The 13763-nt window shown below is 40.9% G+C and overlaps 1 protein-coding gene across 1 annotated transcript in view; it reads left to right on the top strand.

Annotated features, from left to right (window-relative positions):
• The window catches only part of LOC116611725, a 46704-nt gene that overhangs the window by 31225 nt on the left and 1716 nt on the right, over window positions 1–13763 (top strand). Inside the window, exons 4-6 of the mRNA XM_048721454.1 lie at window positions 5845–6076; window positions 6384–7279; window positions 10844–11086. Coding sequence (XP_048577411.1) covers window positions 5845–6076; window positions 6384–7279; window positions 10844–11086 — 1371 coding nt within the window. The remainder of the gene's footprint in view (window positions 1–5844; window positions 6077–6383; window positions 7280–10843; window positions 11087–13763) is intronic.

Genomic DNA, 13763 nt, shown 5'->3' with positions numbered 1-13763 from the left:
ACATGAAAAGCACACTTGTTAGTAATGTCACCATGTGATAATGATAACAAACATGTTCCATACTGTTCTATTATGTGTCCACCAAAAGCTGTTATTTTGGTGTTTGATGGTTTCAAACCTTGGGGTCGACCGTCCTGGTCTCGGGGTGTGTCTGGGTGTAGCTGTGTGTATGAACCAATGGGGAGGATGTTTCCCTCAGCGCCCGTGTCTATCTTGCATGGCAGTTGTTGCGTGACTTGACCAGAGTCAATTTGCAGATTCACTATGGCTTGGGTTTCGCCCTTAACAATACTATCAATTGCAATCGAGTTGTAATACAACTGGGATGCAGGGGGCTCTTGAGAATCACTTTCATCAATGGTGTGAATTTTCTTGCTAAATTTCCCCTTGTTGGGTTTCCTCTTGTGTTGGACTTTAGATGGTTGCGGCTTGCTTTTAGATTTACATACTCTTTCCCAGTGGTGGAGCTTGTGACATGAATTACATTCACAATTGTAAGCTGGGCAAAGAGACCTTTCTCACATATTATGCTTAGTACCACAATTTCCACATGCTGTACTGTGAGACTGGGTCTTGGTTTTTGTGTGAGTACAAGATTGCTTCATAGCATTAACTGCTGTGACTGGGTGCTCTGCCCTTATGTCTGCCAACTGCGCTTGAGTTGCTTCAGCGGTGCGTGCTATATCGATAGCCTTGTCTAGTGTTAGTGAGTTGTCATGCTCGAGCAGCTTTGATTGGACTTTTGGATTTGCTGATCCAAAGATCAAAGCATCAATGATTTGTTCATCAGTGTTTGTGTATTTGCATTCTTTGACTAAAATTCTAACCTTTCTTAGGAATGAATCCACTGATTCCTCTTTTTGTTGCTTGAGGGTTCGTAGTTTGTATAAGCGAAAGTTGCTTTTCGGCGAGACGTACTCCTCGAATTTTCTCCAGTATGTGTCGAGCTTCTTGCTGTCGTCGGCAGAGAGCCCAAGTAGAGGATAACTCGATTCCTTCGTCTCCCGTCCAGATGAGAAGATAGCTAACTTTCTCCGGCTCTGATTTTTCCTTCAGTGGCCCGGAAAAGTACAGCTCGCAAGTAGCTCTGAATTTCTTGAAGGCTTGTGGGAGGTCTGTGGAACTCCAATCCATGCGAGGACTCGGAAGACCAGCGAGTTCGGCCATATTTCGACGATTTTGACAACAAACGGAGTTTAAAATACCGACCAGGTATTCCGGTGTGTTTCCGCTTGCTCTGCCTTAAATCCTGGCTTCTGACAGTTATGGTTCTGGTAACTCAACCTTTTAATAGAGCTTCTAGCTTTGTGTGTACCATTCATAAAGGCGGGTTCTAGCACATTTATTTATGCTAATTAATGGATACCACAGGGATACCATGACATAGCTGGGCCCGCGGATATGTTATCTGCAGAGCCTGCTAAACTCAGTTCGATTTTCCTTGGAAACCTATATCGATGCGACGGCTACTATCCGAAGTCAGGTGTTGATTGACTACGCGCTATTCCCAAACGAGACAAGGATCTTGGATCCGCCGAGGTCGCGCAAAAACGAATTTAGCTGTAAAGACGAAAATTTGGCAGAGTCGAATACCACTTTTTGGTGTATTGTATTTATTCTTCCTGTTTACTATCACGACTATTTAGGCCTTTTGCATTGATTCGTACTTTCTGCCAAAGTTCGCAGAATTATGTATTGATTGTCATTTTCCGGCAAAACTAGACATTTTAGACTTAGAGATTAAGGTTTAGGAATTATTCAAGAGAAAGGAGGTGTAATTTGTTTGGTCATGCAAAGAGCAAAGATGTAACTCCAGAATTTACAACAAAATAAACATCAAATAGATACCACAACACTGCTTCGGATTCTTCTATATGGCTTCCTACAACTTCTCCAAGCGTTGAGAATTTATAGTCATTATTTTGTCCGAGAAGTAAGAAGAATTCCAATCGGATACTGAGTCAAAACGAGCGGTACTCTTAGTGAGTTGCTACATCTGAATTGGTTTCACGGATGAGCACGTGTGATCAAAGATCATTGCAATTAATTTATTACGTACTATATACATTATACTCTATACTTTAATTACCGCAATTGTGCATAAATGCCGTCTTTACTCTATATTATCGAGACCGCAAATGCGCATAAATATCGTTTTTTACTGTATATTATCAGAAACACCGCTGTTTGCTTCTGTTTTGTTTAGTTCCGTATGTGACTGCTGAGCTCGCCTTGCGTGACAGGGGGCGATCCGAGTGACCGCGAGGGGGACTAGGGTCTAGATTCTTTGCGTCTTTCCCGAAGGGTTGATCAGACGCTTCCATTTTGAGTTGAGATTCGTCTGAGAAGATTTCGACAAGAAACAGGTATTTATTTCGCGTATTTCCACTATTTTATCTGTTCCTTTATTTGTTAGGCGTCTAAAATTCGATCCATTCATTTGTCTTCGACGTAATAAAGCTGTGGAGGTGACATGAAATGAGTTTCACTTCCGCTTTCGATTCGATTCCACTAAACATCCGAGAAATTCCAAAGGTCGCGTCTTAAACTGTAAAATCCATGTTTAATCTACCTTTTTACCAACCTTGTTTTGGCAATTGGCAATCTTTATTTGATTTATTATGTGTTATCTCACCCGTTGTTTTTGTTACAAAGTTGTGCATCAAAGATTGGTACATCTAGTTTTAAGAGAGATCTTCACTTAAGATGAATCTTTTAGGCAGTATGTAATCCACATAACCAAATGTACTTATGGTCCAAGATGAGTTGTTTATCTGGTCATTACAAACAGATAGATCCAAAGCAATAAACTGACAAAAAAACAAGACCCGCGGGATCTATAATGTATCCCTCCCGCTATTAGAGTAATCTATATTCCGGAGTATATAAAATCCCAAGTATACAGTGCACGGAGTATATAAGTTCCAAATCACTGCAACACAGGAAGCCCACATATTTTTTACAATTTTTTACCAATACTACAAACATTTTACAAGTTTTTTTTTATAAGTGCAGTTTTAAAACTAATTTATTCAACATTTGAGCCATAACTTGTCAAACATTCCATTCATTTCTTACCCTTGGTTGCCCCCATATGATTCAGATGATAAACCAAGCATTAAGGTACAAACATAGGCTCGCCATGATTATTGGGTAACTGAAGAGTTGACTGTTTTTGTAGTTCTGTAGTAACTGAGGGAAGTTTGAATAGAATTCAATAGCGCTAAAATGGAAGTACCTGTTAGAAATAAAAATCTGTGATAAATCATTCGAATCACACAAAAGAATATCTATCAGTGACTATTTGAATTTATTGTTAACTGCTTAGAAAAGATTCGCATTCATGCAGTAAAGAGTACTGTAAATGTAAACCATACCTTCCATAAATGCTTGTTTTAGCAACTTAGGTGCTTATTTGATGCAAGCAAAATCCCTAAACAGTGAGGAATTAAACAACAACAGCTAAAAAAATAGTTTACACTTACTTTTTATAAGAACGTCTAATTTTCAATTGAGGCTGGGCCTTGCTTATTTTTGGGCCAATGTTTTAAATTTAAATGTATATAAGAATATAATACCCAATGAATTATTAGGAAGCGAAGTACACTAATGATCAATAGCAATAATAAGGGTTGTTATTATGAGCACAATTTGATTCTGAATTTTAGAACACACCAGGACTCAAAAAGATTTTTTTCTGCTATCTGAGCCTTGGCATGTTCTTAGCAAGTTCAAAAAATTTCGTGAAATCTCAGGCTGGACGTTCTTCTAATAAAGTTTTTATAAAAATAGAAAGTCTAGGACTTGATGATGGACACCTATTCAAAGTAGGAATGTCACAAATCTCTTCTCTGTGAAGGGGAAAATTGACCGTAATTGCCATAGATTTATGGATTAATCTATAAAACTCTCTTTTCTTTACAGCCCACCCAATAGCTGAATGCAACTATCTGTTATGATCAGTGTTTGTTATAATTATCTAGCATTTTATTTTCAAAGAAAATTGTTTTCTAATTCCAAAAACAGTTGATCATGAATTTTGGCAAGCGACTGAAGGTGAAGTGATCACTCTAAAAAATGACCTAGAGTCAAATCAGGCAATGTGAAATTAATTTTGTTGATAAGCTGGGTCTTATTTCATAGTAAGGAAGTCAATAAGTATTATACTGAAGAAGTCTTATTTCATTCTGTCTGTCCGATACACCAAAAACTGGTATTCGACTCTGACATTTTTTTTGTCTCCAATAAGACTTCTGGGCACACTGAAGAAGTCTTATTAAAGCTAAATTACTTGTTGAGCGACCCTTGCGCAGCCAATATCTTTGTCTCGTTTGGGAATAGCGCGTAGTCAATCAAACGGGTCTATGTAAATCATTCGTGGAACGGTAAATTAACAGTAGCGTCGCGATCACAAACTACGGCAAGAAAATGGAACCATCAGGACTATGCGAGGGATAATTTCACTTCGAACCTCAAAGATTTCAAAGTCTCTACTATATCTACTGTAACCTAGTTCTTTTACTGCCTAAATTTTACGGTGCTTCTCTGCAAAATTGGTATTCGGTTCATTGAGACGGTGAGATCAACATGAGTGAACTAGTGTGTACGGGTAATGACTGTTTTATTTCCCTTTAAAATTTTTAGAATGATGATTAGAGTTAAAAAAAAACAATGATGGAACTAAGCCAAGGTGAAACACTTTTATGCAAAATTATACTACAATTCTAGAATTTCGTCGAATCTTTTTCACGCATTGTATGCAGAATTAAACTCCGAGAACTCACCTAGCTAATAAACTGACACGGGGATATGTTATTTGCAGAGCCTGCTAAACTCAGTTCGATTTTCCTTGGAAACCTATATCGATGCGATGGCTACTATCCGAAGTCAGGTGTTGATTGACTACTCGCTATTCCCAAACGAGACAAGGATCTTGGATCTGACGAGGTCGCGCAAAAACGAATTTAGCTGTAAACACGAAAATATGGCAGAGTCGAATACCAGTTTTTGGTGTATTGTATTTATTCTTCTGGTTTACTATCACGACTATTTGGGCCTTTTGCATTGATTCGTACTTTCTGTCCAGGTTCGCAGAATTATGTATTGGTTGTAATGTATTGATCATGTATTGATTTCCGGTAAAACTAGACATCTAAGCCTTAGAGATTAAGGTTTAGGAATAGGTTTATTCAAGGGAAAGGAGGTGTAATTTGTTTGGTCATGCAAAGAACAAAGATGTAACTCCAGAATTTACAACAAAATAAACATCAAATAAATACCACAACACTGCTTCGGATTCTTCTATATGGCTTCCTACAACTTCTCCAAGCGTTGAGAATTTATAGTCATTATTTTGTCCCAGAAGTAAGAAGAATTCTAATCGGATACTGAGTCAAAACGAGCGGTAGTTTTAGTGAGTTGCTACATCTGAAATGGTTTCACGGATAAGCATGTGTGATCAAAGATCATTGCAATGAATTTATTACGTACTATATACATTATACTCTAATATACTTTAATATAGATTTAATAGAACTTCATCAATGGTTGATGTATTGTTTGACATGATAAAGTGCAGGGATTCTGCATTTGTATATACTGGGCGGAAACTTCATAAGAACGCGCGCTCTGATTGTTTCGCTATCTCGGAATGATTAGTAAATAGACCCCTGCTGGCGGCTGGGATATCCGCATAGGATGAGAAATGGTACGAAAAATAAAAAGTTGTCCGAGAAGCGAAGCGTCTCTATCCACCGCTATTCTCTTCGCCTTCGGCGAATAATTGCTGATTATTATGTCTCTGCTACTTCGGTTATCTAATAACCATTTATTGTTGATGCGTAGAAATGGCAACATCCGCCAGCAGGCGCCTCGAGGATGAGGTGACGTGCTCTTTGTGTATAGAGCACTTCAACGATCCTAGAGTGCTGCCTTGCTTGCACTCATTTTGTCGGCACTGCCTGGAAGAGCTGGCAGTGCACTCTGAAGGGAGAGGAAAACTTGTGTGCCCCCTCTGTAAGGCGGAATTCCAGGTAATCTGTCATATCAAGAGAGCATATCAAAAATACATCTATTAGTTAATAAACCCTGAAACAACTTTGTGTAACAAACGCTTTGCTTTGCATTGTTTTGCATGAAACAAATGAATTTTAACGACAAGTGCATTTCAACTAAATATATATGAATCACTCTAATATTAAATTCTTCTCACAAGTAAATTGCCTCCATTGTTTACATAGTTAATGCGTATAAAAATGTTCCCAAAAAAGAATTAGTTATTAGCCCAATATTAAACCCTAATACATCTATCTAAACGGGCACCCCCCCCCCCCCCCCGGTTTTAAATTGGTAGTATGCAAACTCCATTAACTTATTTTTTTCTCTTACATTTCCCCAGCAGATGTTCCGAGTTTGAAGGTGAATTTCATGATCAACAGTATTCTCTCTGTTCTTCCTTTGTTGACATCTGAAGACTCCAAGAAGAAACCAGTTTGTGAATCGTGTGATAGCGGCGAGCCTGCCCAAGGGAGATGTAACGAGTGCGATCACTTTGTCTGTGAGCAGTGCATCTCGGCTCACAAGAGATTTCAACCAGTGCAACACCACACTATCCTCAGTTTTGATGAGATCAAAAGCGGAAAGTTACTTGCAATGAGCAAAACTTCCTACTGCACCAAACATGAAGGTGAAGTGCTGAAACTGTTTTGCGAATCTTGTAAGGAAGTAATTTGCCGGGACTGCACCGTTGTTGATCATAAAAATCATGACTACCTTTTCACAAGTGATGTTATCGCTCGAGAGAAAGAAGAAATATTGGGAAGTGCAAAAAAAGTTGCATCAAAAATCACCGATATTGAACAGGCGATGGCATTGGTTGAAGAGACTCAACAACATCTCGAGGAAAATAAACGTGCGACCAGAAGGGATCTGGATCAGTTTATTGATAAGCAGATAGGGGCTCTTGAGAAGATGCGATCAGATCTTAGAGGGGAGATCGAGTCAGCTTGTCAGAAGCAAGAGAAGCAGCTGACTGCCCAGAGAGAGACTCTATCCATGAGACTTGCAAGTGCTCGTAGCAGTTTGGAGTTTGCTGAGAGAATGTGCAGGGAAGCAAATGATGTGGATGTCTTGTCCATCAGGAATGAAGTGCTATCCCAGCTATCGAGTCTTGCAGAGAAACCCGTGGATCAGCCTTGTACAGAGGGTCAAGTTCGTCTTGTAGTGGACGATGAGTATTGGGGTTCCTTTTCAAAGAAGATCTCAGTTGATGAGCATACAGGTAAATTCTCTAATACAATTGTGTTCTGATTATAAATAACTGTAATCCGCTGTAACAGCAACAGCTGCTATTGCGTTGTTCGCAATGTTCGCGAACAATTTCGCGAACACATGTGCATATGTTCGAAAGCGGTACTGTACCTACAATGGATGAAGAGGATGGTGTTCCTGGTGTGGATGAGGAGTTTTTGGGTTCTTTATCAAAGACGATTTGTCTGTAAATAGTATGAAGATTGAGTCTTTTCACAATTACGGCAAGTCTTTGAATAGTCTGTAAATTAACTGGAAAATATCTGTATTCGGAGAAAGGATACCCAGAGTATGCGCTAAAACGGGACCCAGAGAACCCTGAAAAAAGCCTGGAAATACTCTTGAAATAGCCTGGAAATAGTCTGTAAATCTAGGCGATGGGTAGCTTTAGTTGCATCGCACATGCTTGTAGAAAATTTACAGACTATTTACAGGCTATTTCCAGTCTTTCTTCGGCCCCCTCTCAAGCCGTAATATTGTCTGTAAAAGTGATTTACACAGCCTGTAAATAACACACTAAAGGCCAGTTTGGAGAGAGAGAGAGAACTCTTCTCAAGTATGGCCGCGTGCAGCGGTGCTAGACTAATTTTGTATTAAGTTTTCAAGGCGTTGTCTAAAGTCGACTCCCTTGCGTGTCAGCATACGCCTGTCAGCTCGTTTCGTTTGTTAAGGTGCCTACAGCACGTGTACTTACAAATGATAAGATATTTCTTGGTAAGCCATAGATTGCAGCGCTTTGTATATACAGTCGATTGACAAAAGGTTGTCCTCAACCGGCTTCGCGACAAGCCCGCATGTAAGCACGGGTAAGCGCCTAGCTGCATAAGACTGAAGTTATACGTTGGCTAATATATGCAGCTAGGCGCTTCAGTGCTTTTTACCCATGCTTACATGCGGGCTTGTCGCGTAGTCGCGAAGCCTATTGAGGACAACCTTTTGTCAAACGAATGTATATAACCCAGGGCTATAATGTTTCAATGCATAGTGAATTGTTCTTCAGATTTAGGGATTAGATGTGTTTACTTAGCTCTGTTGTGTGACGTTTGCTTTCGTGACGGAAGGACGCTGTATGGTTGTTGTAGCGTGACGGAAGGACGCTGTGTGGTTGTTGTAGCGTGACGGAAGGACGCTGTGTGGTTGTTGTAGCGTGACGGAAGGACGCTGTATGGTTGTTGTAGCGTGACGGAAGGACATTGTGTGGTTGTTGTAGCGTGACGGAAGGACGCTGTGTGGTTGTTGTAGCGTGACGGAAGGACGCTGTATGGTTGTTGTAGCGTGACGGAAGGACGCTGTATGGTTGTTGTAGCGTGACGGAAGGACGCTGTGCGGTTGTTGTAGAGTGATGGAAGGACGCTGTGTGGTTGTTGTAGCGTGACGGAAGGGCGCTGTATGGTTGTTGTAGCGTGACGGAAGGACGCTGTTTTGATGTTGTAGCGTGACGAATGGACACTGTGTGGTTGATGTAGCGTGACGGAAGGAAGCTGTGTGGTTGTTGTAGCGTGACGGAAGGGCGCTGTATGGTTTTTGTAGCGTGAGGGAAGGACGCTGTTCCGATGTTGTAGCGTGACGAATGGACACTGTGGTTGATGTAGCGTGACGGAAGGACGCTCTGTGGTTGTTGAAGCGTGACGGAAGGGCGCTGTATGGTTGTTGTAGCGTGACGGAAGGACGCTGTTTCGATGTTGTAGCGTGACGGATGGACATTGTGTGGTTGTTGTAGCGTGACGGAAGGACGCTGTGTGGTTGTTGTAGCGTGACGGAAGGACGCTGTGTGGTTGATGTAGCGTGACGGAAGGACGCTGTGTGGTGATGTGGCGTGACGGCAGGACGCTGTGTGGCTGTTGTAGCGTGACGGAAGGACGCTGTGCGGTTGTTGTAGAGTGACGGAAGGACGCTGTGTGGTGTTGTGGCGTGACGGAAGGACGCTGTATGGTTGTTGTAGCGTGACGGAAGGGCGCTGTTTCGTTGTTGTTGTGTGGTTGTTGTAGCGTGACGGAAGGACGCTGTTTCGTTGTTGTTGTGTGGTTGATGTAGCGTGACGGAAGGACGCTGTATGGTTGTTGTAGCGTGACGGAAGGACGCTGTATGGTTGTTGTAGCGTGACGGAAGGACGCTCTATGGTTGTTGTAGCGTGACGGAAGGACGCTGTATGGTTGTTGTAGCGTGACAAACGGGCGCTTTATGGTTGTTGTAGCGTGACGGAAGGACGCTGTTTCGATGTTGTAGCGTGACGGAAGGACGGTGTATGGTTGTTGTGGCGTGACGGATGGACGCTGTATGGCTGTTGTAGCGTGACGGAAGGGCGCTGTATGGTTGTTGTAGCGTGACTTGAACGTGTCACCTGTGAACCAGATGTATGTGCTTCTACTATGCTCACTCTCGACTTTGGCCTGGTAGATGACGTTTGTAGTTAGGCACGCACCGTCATTAATTTCTCGTTATGAGCGCTGATTCGTGCGCCCATGCTCGGCATGCAGGAATAACTAAATTTGAGGAGATTCCTATCAAGATCGTATGACTCAAGCAATCCTTGATTATTTGAAGAAATATTTTCCCAACGTTATTTTTCATTTGCTAGTTCTTTAGGGTGTTATCTAGCCACGTTATTTCCGGCCACGGTTCTTCCCAGTGCTGTGTCTTTGGGCGTTGGCTGCATGGAACTGCAGGCGGTGCTGGTATATTTCTAAACCCTAGAATTGCCATATTTGTCTGTAAATAGTATGTAGATTGTTTAGAGTCTTCTCACAATGACAGCAAGTCTTTGAATAGTCTGTAAATAAACTGGAAATAATCCGTATTGGGAGAAATGATACCAAGAGCATGCGCTAAAACGGGACTCAGAAAAAACCCTGAAAATAGTCTGGAAATCTATGCAATGGGAAGCTTTAGTTCCATCCCAAAGGTTTGCAGATAATTTACAGACTATTTACAGGCTATTTCCAGGTTTCTCTGGGTCCCCTTTTTGCGCATTTACAAACTTTTTGTAAGTGCGTAGTTGTAGCTGCATCGCTCAGATTTACGGGTGATTTCCAGTTTCTGCCTATTGCTGGGTCTTTTGGCGTTGGAACTGCAGGCGGTGCTGGTATCCACTGCGGTCGAGCACATGTTGGTATCCCGGCACCGCTCTGTTCAGCATTCTGCAGATGAAGAGATCTCGCTGATACCTTTATTTACCAGCATTGAAATGTTCTTGATGAGGTTGGGAGGGTGATTGCTTTCTCTGTGGACGATTGGTTCCCGAGATCCAACGTGACGTCGAGAACATTGACAACTTTCTTGTTTGCCTCTATCGTTATTTTTAGAGAATTGCCTCCTGTTTAAGTATTTTTCTATTGATGTTTACCCCAAATTTTTACTTTTTATTACACTTATCTCCTTATCTAGACATACTCGTGATTATCCCGAGGCAAGTATTTCATAAGATTAGTTTTCCAATTCGTTATCGCTCAATACGAGGAGAAGGATACAATATGGACATACCATGAAGTACAAGCCTTTATCTATAATATCTCTGGATGGTGTAATTCCGTTGCAGTTTTTGAGAAGTCCGCCATCCTCAGCGGCAAAGGTCCAGAGTACCTCCGAGATCTCTTGGGATTCCTGCAGCCCGTGCAGCAGAGTCCAAAAAGTCGCTGGGTCAGATGTTTCTCTGCAAAAAGAGATGGCTGGGCTGCCAGGACCTTCCATGAAAAATGCAACGGCAAAGCGCCGAACATCGTACTCGTGAGCGTTGGGGGCCGATACGTGTTTGGTGGCTACTCTGACGTAGCGTGGACAAGTGAGTATACTAACGAATACGAGAAGGGCCGTAGCAGGGTTAGGGTCGGGACTTACGATCATTATTGTACAAAGAAAACATTTGCACTATTTTTGTCCATTACCTCAACTGTGTCGTTACTTTTTGTAAATCTTAGGAAGAGATGGAGGATGACATCTCATGAGTGACCGTCCGTGGGAACACGTACACTTAGGTTTTCCGTGTAAACGCCAAAAACAAACGGATATTAAACGGATTTTTTTCCCGTGTCTACGGATATTCTTTACGTGGACACGGGTTGCACAATCTTAGCCCACGACTTTCAGTATTTTTTTAAACTGTAGAAAAGACTTAAGTTCACGGCTTTCAAAGTCGTATGGAGGATTGCAGACAATCGAGTGTACGTCGTGGACATCGGATGATAGGCCGCAAAGATTTTGAATGAAGGTCAATGAGAATTTTTATTCATCATTTAACTCTTAAACTGCTTAAAATTCTAAGTCTTTTATCATTAAACTCCGAAACTGTTTAATGATCACGTTCTCGGGATCCTCCGCGTTATGTTTGACCATGCATTACTCCCTTAAATCGCGGGAAGTGAGTAAACATCAATTTAAAACTACAGCCAAATCTTTGTCGCTGTTTATCTCCGTTCCTCCTCCTCCTTCCATAGATAAACACGTCGATTGCCGTAGAGTAGTGAGCATACTTGATAAGAAAGCTTAGTTTATCGATATCGAAGTATTTAACTCAAACCATCTCGAGTATCAAATCAAACAACAAAAACTATGATCAACAACGAAGACGAAACAAGCGACAAAATGTTCGAAAAGTGCGCGAAATTGCTAAAAAATACCGACTTCGGAGTTTCTTGTTTGTCTAAAAACAAGCTGAAATCGCCACTAGTTGATGACACAATTTTCGCCCTTATTTACGCAATCTTACATATACACATATAGCACACATAAAATAAATCCTCGAATTTTGAGGAATAAGTATTTCTGATTTATTTCTGTACGATTTCACTAGAGCGGCCATAATCAGTAAACCTTTGATACCGACTTCGGAGCTTCTAGTTTGTCTAACAAAAAAACGTATTTACGCATTATCGTACATATCCGCAAATAACACACATCAAACAAATCCTCGAATTATGAGGAATATAAGGAATTATGAATTCTGTAAGATTCCACAAGAACGGTCATGATCAGCGAATGTCTGATACCAACGGAGTTTCTTTTTTTCTCTAACAAGAAGCCGAAACCGCGACTAGTTCATAACAAAACTCTCGTCCTGTATTTACGTGTTATCGCTACATAACACACACCAAATTAACCCACATATTATAAGGAATAAGTATTTCTCATTTATTTCTGTGCCATTACTAGAGCGGCCACGATCAGTGAATGTTTGATACCGATTTCGGTGTTTATTGTTTACCTAACATCAAGCCGTAACCACCACAACGACTCAAAGTTGTGAAAACGACTTTTACTTAAATCGGAAGATTTAATCGAATAGTTCAACATTCACGACTCGCGATCCGTGTGCTTGATTCGTAGACACGGAATCTTGACAGCCGTGTCAACGGCCTTTCAAATTCTTTTTAACGGCCTTTTTTACCGCGTGCCCACGGCTTTTCCTTCCGTGGCCACAGGAAAAAAAAATCCGTGTCAACGGAAAAAAGTAACGTGGTCACCGAAAAAAAATCCGTTTAAACGGCGTGTGCCCGTGCACGTGCCCACAAGTTTGAAAACCTTAGTGTACGTTTTCCCGTGGACGGTCACGATGTCCTTTTTTATATGAACTCGACAAAGCCCGTTTGCAATACATCATCTTATGAACCGAATACAAGTAGGACGGTGGTAGGGTTCCTTCTCTGGCAGACAATACTTGTTACTTTTTCCTCCCCCTTCCACCAACTATGTAATTACGCATATCTTCTGATAAAAGGATCGGATGGACAAATAAAAAATAGTTTGTTAGCCCTTTTCATTGCAACACGTAAAGTGAACCCGTTAAATTTTGCTGTTTGGTGCAGGGAAATGTTTTCAAACTAACTAGATTTGTCCTTGGACAATACTAGAAGTAAAGGTTATTAAAAATCGGGCAATTTACTAACTAGATTTGTCCTTGGACAATACTAGAAGTAAAGGTTATTAAAATCGAGCAATTTAGAAGAATTTCTGATATCTTGGCAAATTTATTTTTCTAGTAATTCTGTTATTTGCCTACTGTTGAATTGCCTCAGATATTAATTTATACAAAAGCAGGGAGTTTTGTATCATTACTGTTAATCATCTCAATAGTTTTATGATTTTTTTTGCTTTTTTACCTATAAAGAATTTCGCAGATAATTCTTTTTACCCTTGTTGTGACTGTAATTACATTCCCGACAGGCTCCATTGAAGCTCCATTTAAGGGTTGTGAGTAAGAGATTAAATGTCCCTAGATATATCACGCGACAAAATAGTTTTGTAGTTTAATATAATAATATTATGATAACTAGTATCTTATTTATCAAAAGATATGAATTATTATTTATAAAATAATATTTATATTTCGAGCTCGCATAATCCGGCCGCCTCGAACTTTGTGTTTTTGGGGTTTTAGTGCCGGAAAAACTATCAAAGCCTACAGGTAGGCTACGAAAACGGCCTCTAATAAATCATCGTAAAATCTCTGATAGGCCCCTGTC

The sequence above is a fragment of the Nematostella vectensis genome, chromosome 14 (assembly GCF_932526225.1).
Source record: "Nematostella vectensis chromosome 14, jaNemVect1.1, whole genome shotgun sequence".
Lineage (NCBI taxonomy): Eukaryota > Metazoa > Cnidaria > Anthozoa > Actiniaria > Edwardsiidae > Nematostella > Nematostella vectensis.
This window is presented reverse-complemented; position numbering and strand designations above follow the sequence as displayed.